The sequence below is a fragment of the Arachis ipaensis genome, chromosome B5 (genome assembly GCF_059453495.1).
Source record: "Arachis ipaensis isolate K30076 ecotype BB chromosome B5, ASM5945349v1, whole genome shotgun sequence".
Taxonomy (NCBI): domain Eukaryota; kingdom Viridiplantae; phylum Streptophyta; class Magnoliopsida; order Fabales; family Fabaceae; genus Arachis; species Arachis ipaensis.
The window spans coordinates 17,289,179-17,305,700 of NC_142440.1; the positions used below are offsets into that span (position 1 = coordinate 17,289,179).

The window sequence follows — 16,522 nt, forward strand, 5'->3', positions numbered from 1 at the left end:
CTTCTGTTTAAAGTGTTTTTTCCCTTAATCAAATTCTGTATCGTATTTTCAGAAAAAATGTACTCTTTTGTTTAAGTGGTTTTACTAGCTGCCTATATATAAATACAGTCTAACTCTCATATGTATATATATATATACACTCAGGTGTTTATTATTATGAAAAAATTTAATAAAATAATTAAAGTCACCAAACAAATTATAAATTACAAACCAAGGCTAATTTTTTTTTTCCGGTACAGTACTCATAAAGTAAATATATACTCAAACACATTACAAATTATAAATCAAGGCTAATTTTTAATTGACTTTGTCTAACACTATACTAGTTCCAACTATAACCCCTTTTTATTGTGATGGTATTAAACTCATTGCAATCAAACTAAAACAGCATCTGAATTCAGCATATTATGTTTTTAAATATAATTTTTTAATAATTATTTGATATAAAATTATTGATATATCTCTATTTAATATATTTTTCAAAAAATTAATATAATAATAGAATTTTTTTCTTTCAAAAAGAATTTTAGAATTTAATCTATTTATATTTAACTATTTAAAGTTTTAAAAAATATACCGTATATGACATTAATTTCTCATTTCAAATATAATTATCTAAACTTTGTTGCATATAGGACATCTATATTAGTTTTTCCCGGATAAAGAAGTGTGGATTACTTTTAAGAGAAGAAAAAACTATGAAAATTCATTTTTAAAGAAAAGAAAACTCAACAAACATTATGACATGTTTATTGAAATTATGTCTACCATTTAAAAGTCAAAACCATTACTATATATATAGTATGCTAGGGGTAAAAACTGAGAAAGCAATGGGGATGGTGGTAAACTTAAAATTGAATAATAAGTGAGGCAACAAAAAATATATAACGCAAGGAAATAAGGATACTATATATAGTAATGATTTTGACACTTTCGTCTTATGTCACCTGGTGTATGGAAATTGAAAAGCATAAAAAGTAAGGAATACTTTTATTTTAGTGTCAGGAGATAGATAAGCATGTTAAGATTATTTAAAAATAAAATAAACAACATATATAATGATATTATTCCAAGATTTTCAAATCATATCATAGGCATTTATATTTCTCAGAATTTCATGGTACTAGTCACACAAGAAAGTCTCATGAATTATTTCCAATACACCAACTTGGCAAATAATATGGGTTGAGTGATATATATGTATATTACTATTATAAAGGGAATAAATGTGCAACTAGTTTGTAGTCTTATATTCACTGCTTGTAAATTTGTAAGATAAGAGGTTAAAATATTGTATTGTTATCGAGAAAAGTACTATTATTATTATTATTATTATTATAAGTTGTTACATAATTCATTTGTATAAAATTAATTTCAAATGATATATTTTGTTTAGATTACATAAATATATGATTTTATATAGTAAAATATTATAAATAAATAATAGAAATAATATGTTTTCTAGGATAAGAAATGATTATGGTATAATATTCAGCACTAAAGAAAGAAAACTTTTAGGTGCAGAAGAGTACATGTATGATGTATGGAAACAGGTTTGGGCTTTGCCCATAGAAATAACTTTGATTAATTAATTTTGCCATATCGAAAATTGTTGTTGACATTTGATCATCAATATTGTATGTATGCATTAACTCCAACCAAAGTTTATCTACGGCCCACCTTATTTTCGGCTCATTTGTTTCCTTAAAAGCGGTTTTGTTTTGTATTTTTTAATATTGTTCTTATCATTTATCAACAATTCTGTTCGAACCAGCTGTGTGGTGTAATGACTAATGGGCCTATGTTACAGCCACTTGCTTTATGTTATAGCCACTTGCTTCAAGCCTCCGGAAGGGATGGGATCATTCTGCGTTATACATTGATGCGGTCTCTTTATTTCTTTCTGAAGGAAAATGGTTTGTGCATGCTAAATCTTGTATGGCAATCGACAACTACTTTATTACTTGTAAAATCTGATATTAGTTTCATTCCAATACCTTAATTCTTAGATTTCTAAGACTAGATTATGTTTGGTATATACATCTACATATTGGTGTGCAGATATTACTCTTAAGGACCTGAGTCTAATTTGGATGTGTTTTGTGCTGTGAACTATACAAACAAAGTCAAACAGTTGTCGTGTCCTACACACTATACTCGATTAGTTAAGAAAATTTACAAATTAAATTGAAGACGGAAATAATTAAAGAGTATAACAAAATAGTAGGCTTTCAACTTAAAGAGAACTGGCGTAGCAAAGAAGTTCATTCCAAAATTCCAATTGCATATGTCTGCCTTTAGTGTAGCCCATTTAACGAGAAAAACAAAGTTACATGCATAAGGTACATAATTGTTTTGCTTCTATCCGTGGCGAAACAGTGTTCTCATAACTAGAGTACTTCAGGTATCTATTTTCTTGTACGATTGGTCAGAAGCATAATCTTTCAGTAATCATATATACAGTCACCAAAGCATACCTCAAGCACTGCGTTTGCCTCCACTCTTGTACATGTCATCGATGACATTCTGAGCACCAAACAAATACAGTCAGTACTTTCAACATCATACACAGCATAAGTTATGGACTAAAATCGAAGGGAAAAACAAATCAAATTAAATCATAAGAACCTTGTACCTTGTAATATTTAAGCAACTGAGGCCTCTTCATCTTATATGTGGGAGTAATAAGGTCACGTTCCATGTCAAATGGAACTGGGTCTAGATGAACGTCTTTTATAAACTCATAACCTTTCAACTGCAAAAAAGTAAAAAGGAAAAGGCTTCAGGGAAATTTAGTTAGGTAAATACATACCACTTAAATAATTCTTATAATTTATTAAAGTACAGAATGATTGATCCATCAACCATTAAATCACGGAACATATACTAATATTTAGAGAAGAATATCTTCTTTGTGATTGCGTGTACAATGCTAAGTAAATATGTGATAAATGGTTCATATTCTTTATATTTGAATAGTAGTAGCAACATGGATGGTGACATACACTTTAGTTTAATGTAAAACTTTATTCAAAGTATGACTCTCAGATATAATGCAAACATAACAAATTTGGACAACGATGTAGGACAAACTAAATAAGACCTTATTTTCCTTTGCAATCCTTGTGAGCTCCCCAAGTATGTAACTTTTCGCTCTCGAGTCTTTACATAGAGAATCAAAGTCAATCTTTATACCATTTTCTTCCGCCCATCGTTCAAGTACTGGCTTGCTGGGGTTAGCAACAGCAACAAGGAAGGACTCGAAACTATTACCATAAACCCATATCTGAAACAGGAGAAAGAATCTTAGTATCGGAGCACAGAACAGAACATTGCGGCTATGATCTACTATAAGTTGTGCTTTTTATCTGAGCACCAAATATACCAGTTGATATCATTCATGCATTTTCATGTTAAAACAAATAATCATTCAACTACAAGCCACACGAATACTAGCCACAGAATGCAAACACTACATATAGCAGATCAACATGCTCTGTTAACTCCCACGTCTAAACATGGACTATTGCCAATGTATGCGTGTATATGCTGGTAGTAAAATTTTCAAGAATAAAATTGCATCTCCTAAACATTCTGAAGCTTGATATGGACAATAAATCCACTAAAGCCAGGGCACCCCAAAAAGAATGAAAATGATCTGAGGACATACCGAATCAATACAAGAGAGTTGACGATATACATTCTCCAGATTTTCAACAGCAACATATTCTCCTTGTGAAAGCTTAAATATATTCTTCTTCCGATCAATAATTTTCATGCTTCCATCAGGTTGCCATTCTCCAACATCCCCTGTTGAATATATCATTCAAAAGGAGAACAATATAACCAAACAACCAATTTAAGAGGGCATAATTACAATTTTGGATGATAAAAAAGAATAACCTGTATGGAACCATCCATCGGTCAGAACCTCATTAGTGAGGTCATCCCGTTTGTAGTACCCTGAAAACAAGGTATTTCCCCTAACACAAATTTCTCCTCTTGGTGTGCTTCCAAGGGCATCATATCCCATATCAGGAACAGATTCCAGGCACACATCAACATTCGGTACGGGTGGCCCCACTGTCCCAACCATATCCATTTCATGTGGTAGTGAGACAAAGGTTCCCGCACAGGTTTCAGTCAGACCTATTGTCGTTTCAACAAAATCACAATAATCAAGTCCAAAGTATATTACAAGAGCTATAACCACCTGATGAAATTCAAATTAGAATAAACAAAACATAAATGGAGCTTCAATTATAAGCGTGTCAATAGACTAAGTTCTTATTTGCCAAAAGTTTTTAAAATTTATCAAGGAGGCAAGTTTTCTTTCATTCTTCATTGTTTCCTTGTTCATCTAGGATCTAAGGAAAATATTGGATTAAAAATTATTCTAGAAAAACAATAATGAATTGAATGGTCAGTAATTATACTAAGGTTTTTAAGTTCATAGAAATTCAAAGTATGCTACAAAAAAATAGAGCAAGTTTTACTTTCTCAAACAATTTCAATAGTTAGAAAATAACTTGAATAGTTGAATTCATATGATTAACTATCTTAAATAATTTCAGATACACCCTAAGATGGTAACCTATGGTAACAAGTTATTAACTAATCAACAGATCCAAACTTCAGCAGAAATTTGTCGACATTTCAAGCAAGCTTGGCTGTTTTGAAAACATGACTTCAGAAGGAAAAGGAAAAATGACCCGGTGAAAATTAGGTTCTGAAATAACAAGAGCATACCATATCCTTGTATGACATGAGCACAAGTAACGACTTTTAAGTAACTCTCCACATGTGGAGATAGAGGTGCTGCTCCAGACAAAATGAGGCGTACATGACCCCCCAACCCTTGCTTCACCTGATCAAGTTGCAAAAGCAAGACTAGTTAAAAAAATATAATGATTTACAGTTCCTGATCATTCTCATAGGCTGCGGAACTAAAACTTATGCATTCTACTACCTTATCAAACACAATTTTGTCAAGAAGTGGAGATGCCTCTTCATGCTTTCTCCCTTTCTTCATGTTGTTCAACTTACTGCAGCCAATTTTAGAGTTCGATTATTAGAATACTGCAATGCTTACTCAGGGAGTGCCAATACTTTGGATAAAATATGTGTGATTTGGATCAAGAACACTCGAACTTCATAGTTTTTTAGAGAGTCCGAAACATTTCACTGCGTTGTCATTCTCAAGTAGCTGTTTACAAATTATAATACCATTGTACTTACTATGAGTAAGCAAAGTTGAATAATGCTTGTTTCAGGAAGCCCCCAGCGGAAACCTTTTGTGTCAAACCTGTATATCAGATGGAGAACAGGGTGCAGAGACTGTTCAGAAATATGGATACGAAAGAAATAGAACTTAAGAAAATCGTTACAGAATCACATTGGGTAATCCTAGCACACTACTTTAACGTTACTAAAATTATAATTGGATCATCAGCAACATATGATGTTGATAAGATACCTGTGTACACTCTATCAAGCACACGTGGAACAGCACAGAAAATAGTTGGTTTTAGCTCCCCAATGTCTTCAATTAACAATTTGACATCCTGCAGCCATGGCATAATTGTGGTCATAGTCCTTCCAAATCAAAATTTGTCCTTTCTTTTGCAGATAAAAATCAAAACCAAAGTTCAGTTATCACTTCAAATCTCCATTTGGTAATGACAGATTTAGCACAACATAAACTCACCCCACGCCAGAAACCAATGGAGGCACCATGCCATATAAATAGCTCTTCAATGACCCTATCAAAGATATGTGCAAGAGGAAGATATGACAAGTAGACATCCTTGTCATTCAACTGTCACAAAAGGAGATTAGAAGTCAACAAAAGTACACCTAACAGATTTAGAATCTTAATGCATCCTAAAATTCTAATAAGCTAGACTGTTAAAAAATGTGATATATAATATGCTTAACTTGAATGAAATAAAAGTGCACAGTGGGAGTGCTCTGTGCATTCATGGATTTATTAGAAAAATCTAGGTGCTGGAAAATAAAATAACTTACTTCCTCCTTGACAGACTCCAACAGTCGCTTAACCCCAGCTAAGAGAGTAAGGATACTCTCATTAGATATCAACACACCCTTGGGATCGCCAGTAGTTCCACTAGTGTACATTATTGTACAGATGTCACTCTTTTTCTTCACAGGAAGATCAAAACTTTGATTTTGACCCTGTAAAAGTCATTGAGAAAAATTAAGAAGCGAAAGAAAAATTCCTTCCCACACCATCATGACTGAACTGAAGTAACCAATATGTCCTTGAGTTTCTACTTGCAACATAGCAGCCTTCGTATTATTAATAAAAGAAGGAATGCTTTTCCTATCCCCTCCCCCCTTCTCTAATTCCCAGAGCACAGAACTCTGTTCACGAGTTGTTTACTACGTACATCACTAATACACCCACTGCAGGTGCATAAAGATAGTTTTATCATTTCTAACAGTAGGAAAGGCTCTTCTTGTTCCAAGATCATGTTAAACCAGCAACCTCAACAGCAAATAATAGTAGAATTTATATAATTTATTAACAAAGTATCTTTCAACTAGAACACAGGTGGATAGCGATAGAGGATAGATCAATTTTCACGCGAAAGAGTATTAAATATACCGCCAAGGAAAGAATCATCTCTCATATCAGCACAAAAGGTAATACAAGAAATGAATAACATACCACTTGCAAAAATTCATCCCACGAATATATTGCCAACCCAAACTTTTCAACTTCTTGCTTTTGTTCAGGTGTAACCTTCCCAAAGCTCACAAGCGCTGCACAAAGAAAAAGAGGTGATTGCTTCTTTTTCATGAATATATTTTTCTGTACAAATATCTGAAGGAATGGCTAGAATCAAAGGAACTTCTTACTCTTGAGATACTTTGTTGTATTTGGAAATGTCTTCAATAGCTGAAACATTTTCAGGAAAAAGATAGATAGATAAGAGTCAATGTATTGTACACAGTAGCTAATCTTTCAAAAATAGTAAACCAATATAAAAAAAGAAGGTATTTTAATTGGCTAACCTCCGGTATTTTCTTTTCTTCTACAAATGATACAGATACCTCTGCATGGCATATAATAAACTCTACAGCGCCAGCACCTAAGTCATATCCGTGTGTCAAAAACAATGGTCATTATAATTAGAGAAAGTATTAGGATGCCACATATATCCATCCTTGAACCTTAAGCCTGATATAGAACCTAAACAACTTGTAATTGATTATCAATATCTGTACAATTGGATGTCCTTTAATGCAGAGTTTCAATTTTTCTGCATGCTGTTAAATTTCAAATGTCGTCATTGTTTTGAAAGATAAGTTACCACATTTTATGTGACAGGTGTCGGTGCATGCTTAGTAATTACAAAATTTTCAAACACAATGTAGCTTTATTCATAAATTGGTTAAGATTTCAAAAACACACAAATTCGTGAACTAACTTATTTCTTGATAATGTTATTTGGAAATAATATAAAAACTGCTAAATAACCATGGGAGTTCCCAATGCACGTGTGAATTTGGCCCTTGAATAATTCTTTTTCACCAAAGATAAATTATTCAAAAAAATTGCAAACGGATCAGTGAATTCATTTATTAAATGTAAGAGTTACATGAGCCCCACAAGGTCACACATTTTTCAGTTTTATCACAAGTCCTGTGAAAACATATTGGAAAACAAACTATGCTTGCAGTTGAGTAAAAGAGTCACCATGAAATACGCTAAACAAGGTCTGTCTCTGCACATACCTAAGGTATCATACAAAGGAACACAATAAAGTCCGTGAGCATTGATGGCCTGCAATTATTACATGTCCAAAACCATTGAGTGGAAGAAGCTATTCAGCAACATATAAAAGGCTATTAGGTCGCCAGGGAGGCTCACCACATAAGCATAGAGCACCAAGCAATAGAAGTGGTCCTTACCAGAGAAAGTAGATATTGAACAGACAAGTAGCAAACAAAAGCAAAATACTAAACATGGAAACAATAGTATAGATACAGCATAAAAAAAACACAGAAAAATATCCACAGATAATATAAGGGATTATTCTGGTACCAACATTTTCTAGTGAGTAAACACTAAACAATACCCATTTGTGTGTTTTACTTGTTAACCCTTTTTTCTTAAAATTTTTTTAAATTTATTTTTCGAATTTTATAAAATACGAAAATATTTATTTAATGTTGCATTTTGCTCCAAGTAATTGTTACTCCCATTCTTTATTTCTGAAAAATAATCTCAGAACCTCTCTCTTTATATTTCCTCTTTTACTCTTCTCCAGCATGCTATGTCATCATGGTAACACAGTGACCATCCACACCATCGACCCAGCACCCTATGGCCATCGCCGCCCAATACCTTGCTGCTATCGTCAAAGCCATTTTGGTTCAAGAGGAAGTAGTCCAAAAGCAAAAAATGAAAAAAATGTAATATGGTTTTTGAAGCACCATAATTCAGACGGTTCATATTAAAACAGTAAACAAACATTTTTAACAATATTGGCTAAATTCTCTTGATGAAAAATATGTTATAGGTTAATTCTAAAATATTAAATTTAATTTATTATTTGAACTAACTAACTAACAAATCATCTAGTTGACATATGTATACTCAGGAACCTGTACTCGTATAAATTACTAGTTACCTTAACAAAAGCCATAAATATAATAAGAAACCACAGCAAACATAGTGTATAGCAAAATCAGATAGAAAAGTTCAACAAAGAGAAGATAAATTGAAAATTAGACATACCTCCATGCTTATAATCCACTCTGCACAATTGGCACCATAAATACCACATTTTACACCCTGTAAAGCAAATACATGACTCAAGCACAGAAGCTCAACTTATTATATAGGGGAAAAAAACCACACTCATATATAACAATAGCCACTAGGCAACGCTTAGTTGCCAAAAAAACAAAAAGAACTAAATGTCAATGGCGTATCATGACAATATGTAAAGTAATTCAGTACGGAACCATTCTTTTGTATGCGGATATGAAACAATCAAGAACATTTCAAGTCCTTGGGGTAGACATTTTTACGAAACCATGCACTTTTGTGGTTAAATGGGCCTAAACATCCAAAATAAACAGAGAACAATACTAATAAAACAACATTTAATAGAAAATAATAACACTACCAAAATAACAGCTTAATTTTCTAATGCGAATGGCATAGGCGACTTACTTCCCCATAGCCACAGCTGCGGAGGGAATTCCCAATCTTTATCACCAGATCATATACTTCTTCATATGTTTTCCACTTGTACTTGCCGGGCTATGAAAAGATACCAAAAGTAAAAAATGGTGCATTCAAGTCAACCAAAAGTCAAAGCTGCTGTCAAGCAATGGCAGGAAACTTCCATAACATAAAAGATCTAGATGGCATGGGAAGTTTACCTTCCCATCCACGATTTCCCGGTGACCAAGCATTGGATTTTTCGGATATTTCTGGGCAGAAGTTCTGGAAAGAAAGTACTTGCATTCAGAACCGAATCGTCTAATATTATACCAAAACGAGTCCTAAATGCAACTAAACTCAGTAAACTGTAGTAAAGAGCTGGATTAAATGATTAACACACATCGTGTTCTCTCAAGTCCTAAATCAAATGAAATTAAACCACATGCTCAACTTCTAATCTGAATTAGAAGATGCGGTTTGAAAGTTGACTAGTTTTAGAGTAGACAATTCAGATCGAAACTCTACCTAAATCCGAAACAGATCATAGAGCAGTGCTTAAGTAGTTAGACAGAAATTAAAACAAAAAACCGAATCCAATTCCAACGAGTTTAGTGAAACAAATAAAATGCTGAACCTGAACCACCAACAAAAAAATGTTCGAGTAAGTGAAGTAACCGGAAAATATCCCAGCAGTTATCGAGGCCGGGAACAGGCGGAGGAAATCCATCCTTTGCGAAGAGGCTCCGATAAACAGGACCTCTTGACGGCCTCTCTCCTTCGGCCTCCTTGGCTTTCTCAACTTCAACGATGAATCTCTTCTGCGCCATTTCCCTTCACGCGTTTCTCCTAACGGAACAACAATTTGAGTAGAAGTTAGATGTTAGATATCAGCTGAGAAATAGTGTGCAAGGGGCAAAAACATTAAATAGAATTTGGTTAAGGTATGTGACCCCTACCAGGTTTCTGTGGATTCTTTTGTGTTGACTGGCAGCTCTGAAGAGAGTAGAGTTGAGTAGAAAAAATTGGAGGATGGTGGCGTGGCGTGGCGTGGCTGAAAACCTGCCTCACTTCGCTTTTTATGTCGTTATTACGTGTAGGCCTGTACGGGCTGGAGGCCTCTCGCAACACAAATAATTTAAATCTAATTAGGTTTGGATTGGTAAACAAATTCTGAAAATTTCAAATTAAGCTAGCAACTTTTTTTGTTTTTGGTTACTTAAGACTTTTGTTGGATTGTGCATTAAGCAGAGAAGACTTTTATTAGATTAGTTTCTTGTTTGTTATCTTTTGTTAAAAAAAAAAAGGAAAAGGGGGGGGGGGGGGGGGGAGATGTGATTGTTGAAATAAAACTTTAAACTAACTTGATCTTGTATTTTGTGAGTTGTTAAGCTTTTGTTCTATATACTTGCACTTGACTTGATTAGTGCGGTTAGCACCTAATCAGCTCCGATGTTGATTCGTCTTGTTTGTTTTGTAATTTTAACGGGATGGTGGTATATTTCATTTTTATATTGGAAACATACACAGCTTTAAATCTCATTGAAAAAATTAATTTTAAAACACATTACAAATTAAATCTGAGATTGCCAAAATTAAATTAATAAATTGTGTTTAATCCAAGCATGTTATAAAATGATTCAACATTTAAACCTGATCCAAGGAGGGTCATATAGGAGCATCTAATTCTTAAAACTCAAAATATTCAATTGAAGAATCAACTGACTAATCATTTTAATCTATTTACTTCAACACGCTTATCATTTTAATCGTAACTCTAATCTTATGTCAATTATTCCTGAAAAATATTCGGAGGAACTTATCTTTGAAATTGTCATTTTGGTGATTTTTAGATTTCCTAAGATTTCACTTCACATTCAATTAATTCCTTTTAAAAATATATAACTTCTATTTGTAAAAATTTTAATCTGATTAACCCCTATAATCAGAGAATCAAACTTAACCATAAAGATAAGAACACAAATTCGAATATGAAAATAACATTAGAATATTCATATTCCAATATCCTTGAGAACAATGTTATCCAGAAAATTAATCTAAAAATGTTATCCAGAAAATTTTGGACACATTTTTTTCTTTTCAGCTTTCAAACTTCTTTGAAAAAGAATTTGGCTATCTATCTCGGCTAACCATTGACATCATAATTAGTGGAACACTTCAAACAAAAATAATACTACGTTATTGCTCCTTTTAAAGAATAACACTTGATACAACTTGACAAAAGCAACGATGGGTAGAAAAGTCCACCGGTAGAAAAGTCCCCTAATCGTAATTTTTCTTATGATATACTAAAACGACTCAAAAAAATGAACCAGAAAAAAGAATTGAATAATCCCCATTGTGGAATCATTGCCTCCCAATGTTGAGCGCTTAACTGAAAGCGAGAAACCAACACACGTTACCCTTTCAGTAAACGAAAAAGCTGATTAATAAAGCTTAAAGGATAAATAATGGAGGAAAGCCAGAAAATTACATCTTCCTTGCAGCGAACTACAGATATTCCAATGACATGCAATTCAAATGACATTCAAACTGGTAATTTACCGCATTATGAACCAGACGTACACAGTGAAGTAGCACATCAACAGAAAAATGTAATATACAATGCAGGAGCACAGCAACAGAAGTTCAAAACACCTCCGAATGAAAAAGGAATAGTGTTCCACCTAAGGCTAAAAGACATCTAGGTTTTGCATTTGCACACTAAGAAATTTTAACCTGCATCACTCACTCAGGATGCAGCAGACTAAGACAGCTTCGATTTCAGCCAGTAAATTTAGTTGCCACGTCGACCTCTTCCTGATGGGGGCCTCCGATTTCCCACCCCATTGCGCTGCACAGCATTATTCTGCCTCGATAATACTCTCATTCTTTGTTCCTTCATGTTTGCAAAGAGTGAATCCAGCGTCTGAGGCCTTTGCTTAGGCACTACATCCCCATTACCCTGCTGTGGTTGAGGTGAAGGCACTGGTTGCTGCATGTAAAATTCACAGTAAAGGCTTGCATATAGATGAAGCACAACTCTAACCAATCTCTTAGGAAGCCACTTTCAGGATAAATGATGCTAAACCATGAAAAAAAATAAAATAAAATAAAATAAAACTTCAGTTTAGCTCGGCACTGACCACAACAATCACAGAATGGGAAGTGACTGATTATCATTGGACAAATCGTTTTACCTCAACAATAGTAGCTGTCAACCTAAATCCCTAATCCCCAATCCCAAGAAATATAGATGGCACCACACAGGATTGAAGAATGTACAATTTCATTCAAAATGAACAAAGCATGGCATGAGTAAATAAATCTCAACTGATAACCAGTTAGCATCACCAGAAGCCTTCTTTGCTTCAGACAGTAGACAATGTTAATCTTGAATGCAGCTTTAAAAGATAAAAACAAACATAACACCAACCAGTAAAGAAATTAGTCCCAAACCTTTGCAGGAAAACCTCCACTGGCAGCCCTTGTCTGATTTGCAGGAACTTGGAACCTACACACACAAGGAAAAGACAGGGATAATTCAAGTGAAGACACATAATACATACAAAATACTCCAACAACAGCGAGTAGCTCCAAAATGCTCAGCACAACTGACTATGATCTCTAACAGAGACCTTACACTACTTAAAAACCTTTCACTTCATTAAAATGTTGAGCTTCTTACCATCGGATTCTATACATATCCAACTACAAAGAAAGAAGGGGAAAAAGAACTAAGGACAAAGACATTAGTTACATAGCCAAGGGCCAACTTCAGGAACCAATTCGAAATTTCCACACAGAGCAGACAGTTGCAGTGTGATCTGTAGTTTGAACTGGTACCCAAAAACTTCAGTGAAACTTAAAGGTGATACCACAAAGACTGCCATGCAGGCAAACCAACTGAAGACTTAAAGGCTTCCCCACAAGTCATCAATGTAAAGTTGCCAGAAGATTCAAGGACACCAATTTCTTCACATAACAACCCACGGTATGGCAGCTGTGCAGGTGGATAAAATAACTTGGAGCAGATATTTACAGATCATCTTCACCACCACAACGTTCACCAAAGTCAGACAAACTCCACAATTATTAACTTGATTATCAAACACAATGTTTTCTATAGAGAGAAACCATGGAAAAGTGACTCCAGATTCTCGGTAGCAAAAACTATTTTACTACACAGAATGAACAAAGATCTTTTCAATTATTGGACTGAACATGGATCTTTTCAATTATCTGGCCTTTTGTTGAAAATAATAAATAACTAGGAAGGTAGAATGTTGCAACTTATTGAGGGCTCCAATTGAAAAAAAAATATCATACTGCAGAGCAAGTGTATGCATCCTTACAGGCTTTGCAGCATGGTCTCAAGGTAATCAGGTGTTCGGAACCAATTTTCATATCAAAGAGAAGAGTTATAGCAAACTGAGAGATGGGCAATAATCAACAACCCAAAAAACTGACGCCAAACAAAAGTGTAGCAATTCTCACAATGCAGGAACTCGAGTGTGGCCATAAAATGTAATGCTAGCAATGACCTCATCTCTTCATAATGGGCAAATTCTCAAAAAAAAATGCATGCTTAGTCGGCGCCACAATCACTACACATGTGCCTTAACAACCGAATAACGCACGGTTGTTTTTCCCATGAGCAAGCAACTAATCATTGGCAACATTGTCCCCACTATTGTGCATGCGATGGGTACTCCCCCACATCCAGGGTGAGAAACTTCTGAAAGACTCTTCATGTTATCATTTTTAGCAACATAATTCCAGTGAATCAGACTAGGCCTAGTTAGAAATCCAGTTGCTCCACCAACCAGCTCAACCAATAAAACTCCAATTATTTAACAATCAATATCCACAGTGACACTCAACATAGACCCATTCAAATCATGAAGTTTGCACAATAGACTTATCAGATTCTAAAGCAGGTATTCAATACAGAATTCCATAAACATGTGGCTTGCCCTCATTCATAATGTCTACATGGCTCCTTTTGCAGAGTTTAAAAAAAAACTTATATATGGAAGGCACATTAAGTTGGGCCATGCTTTACCTGCAATAATGGAAAAAAAAATAATTTTCGTTTTTTGCTATTTACAAGCATTGCATCCATAGTCAAATGCCTAACCGGTATCTCATGTTCTAATATCTCTAAAAGTTAATACAGATGTAAATAAGAATTAAACAAATATAATACCTTGCTTTATTCCAGCTAGCTACCCTACTGCGATTAAAATTTCTATTGCGCAGAGGTGCATTAACAGCTTTTCGTGCAATCTCAGCTGCCACAGGAAATTGGTTTCCCTGGAAATTAGACCTTCTTTTTGCAAGAGCCCCCTAATTGTTATGATATTTAACGGTAATATTAGAAACATGAATACATAAACAACAAGGGTACGAAACTTCATATAATCATGTTTCATAAACTCAGGTACCTGTCTAAGAGAAGATCTTGAATCCATATAATTCCGTAGCTTTGAAGACTTCTCTTGAATAAAATTGTTCGAAGACTTTAAGCTCTTGTTCTGTGTCGGCATACAAATTAAGGAGGAAAAAAATGTTAACCATGTTAAATACTACAAGGCATCACCAAGTGGCAAAGGCAATGAAATAATACAATTTTACATAGGAAATTCTTACCGGAACTCGTCTTTGCTTCCTAGTCTTCTTGTTCTTAGACATTTTGATTATATCATCTACAAATAAATATCAGAAGATTATGGATATTAGATAACATTAACCAGAGAAAAATATGAAATAATAAATGGCTTCGAAAGGTCCTTCAAAATATAAAGCACACCTAATGTCATGTCCATCTTCTTCTCTGTAAGCGCAATTGCTTCCGTTGTAAGAGGTTTGGCAGCCATCTGATAATGTATAAATAATTTGATAATTTGATACTCATATGTATAAGCACATAAGACAAAATTTAGAAGCAACCAGGACGAAGTAACAACAAAAAAGCCAGTTACGGAGGAAAACATTAGTAGCATCTTTGCGATTCTTAACGAAAAGAGTAAAGAAGCAGCAACAAAGTCGAGCATATCATCAACAGAAGGTCATGGAATAAACTTTAGCCAATGGAGTTCTGAAATTGCTAAATTAACAGCGATAACAAAACAAATCGCTGCCTATAAAATCCTACAACTATCAACCATCTTAGTTTTCTAATTCTATTAGGAACATTGAAGGACTCGATCAACAAAAGGAGAACAAGGCGATGTTGAAATTTCAATTTCTAATGGAAAGGCATTAGAAAGAGAGAGAAGCCTTACTCGTAGGAGAAGATGAATCTCAAACCTTGGAATGGAGTTGCAATCCTACGGCAGTTAGCTAGGGTTTTGGTTCGTATTATTCCCGAGAGATAAGAGAAAGAGCAGAAAAACGATAGAGGGAAGAGAAAAGAGGGTGAAAACTGAACTGAAAAGGGTTAAAAGGAGAGGATCCGATATTTATGTGATGGTAGATGGCGGTGAGTTAAGCGGGTCAATTTCTAATTGTATCCACAAACCCATAACCCGGCCGTTTTCCTCTGTTTCCCAGCTGCCTTTACCCGGTTTTTAGCGGCTTTCAAATCCGCTTAGCTGGATTTACCGATTTAGTTTACTGTTTCCTGCTTCTTGCGCACCAAGGCATATTCGCGTCGACTCATTTACCAGCTAAAACAAAGAAAAAAATATTTTCTATTCTCAAAATTGATAATATTATTTTTTAGAGTTATTTTAATTTAAAAAATTTATTTAAAAATAAATATAATAAAAAAATGACAGAATCAATTAAGAAATAACAAAATCAATCTCTTAAAAATAATTTACTATGAGTAAATTGCGAAAATATGATATTTAGGCCCAGTTTGAATAAACAACTTAATTAATTTTTTTTAAAAATAACTTAAATAATAAATAATTATATTAAAAGTAACTTATAAATAAGTTATTTTGTGTTTGAATTTTTAACTTTAAAAATATTTATTTTATAGAAATGTAATAAAAAGTAGTATTATTATGAGATAAATTATTTTTTTAACTTCTCTATAAGTTTCTAAGAGCAACTCCAATGCTGGAAAATAGAGTTACAGGGACCCAATTGCCATTGGAACAAAGAGGAAAGAGAAGCTCTTCGATGAAATCAAGGCTGAGAGTTCCTCTAAGGAGGGATTTGCAGCAACCAATAAAATCATGCCATGTGGTATTCTAATTTAAAAAATTTAAAACATATTAGATATATATCTATTTAATTAATTATTTATATTAATTATTTAATAATTAATTATATTAAATCATATTTAATATAAATAATTATATTAACTCA

General features: G+C 33.7%; 2 protein-coding genes across 3 annotated transcripts; both read right to left on the reverse strand.

Moving 5' to 3' along the window:
- Window positions 1-2,236: 2,236 nt before the first annotated feature.
- On the reverse strand, window positions 2,237-10,399 carry LACS4 (AMP-dependent synthetase and ligase family protein). Of its 2 annotated transcripts, XM_088487816.1 has the most exons (20): window positions 10,159-10,399; window positions 9,878-10,048; window positions 9,421-9,484; window positions 9,209-9,298; window positions 8,768-8,824; window positions 7,762-7,810; window positions 7,039-7,115; window positions 6,883-6,922; window positions 6,692-6,786; window positions 6,028-6,195; window positions 5,708-5,818; window positions 5,477-5,564; window positions 5,239-5,305; window positions 4,970-5,045; window positions 4,750-4,867; window positions 3,904-4,149; window positions 3,671-3,810; window positions 3,104-3,286; window positions 2,636-2,755; window positions 2,237-2,526 (listed from the first exon to the last, which is right to left on the reverse strand). In XM_088487816.1, exons 2-20 carry the CDS (start codon window positions 10,027-10,029, stop codon window positions 2,479-2,481), a joined length of 1,989 nt encoding a protein of 662 aa, XP_088343942.1. In that variant the 5' UTR covers window positions 10,030-10,048; window positions 10,159-10,399; the 3' UTR covers window positions 2,237-2,478. The 2 variants fall into 2 exon arrangements, with proteins under 2 accessions (XP_088343942.1, XP_088343943.1); XM_088487817.1 differs by lacking the exon at window positions 10,159-10,399 and having other exon boundaries at window positions 9,878-10,142.
- Window positions 10,400-11,676: 1,277 nt separating this feature from the next.
- On the reverse strand, window positions 11,677-15,710 carry LOC107643121 (uncharacterized). The gene is made up of 7 exons (XM_016346691.3): window positions 15,487-15,710; window positions 15,012-15,078; window positions 14,852-14,907; window positions 14,647-14,736; window positions 14,409-14,548; window positions 12,659-12,713; window positions 11,677-12,194 (listed from the first exon to the last, which is right to left on the reverse strand). The coding sequence occupies exons 2-7, from the start codon at window positions 15,076-15,078 to the stop codon at window positions 11,997-11,999; spliced, it is 606 nt and encodes a 201-aa protein (XP_016202177.2). The 5' UTR covers window positions 15,487-15,710; the 3' UTR covers window positions 11,677-11,996.
- Between the last annotated feature and the right edge of the window lie 812 nt (window positions 15,711-16,522).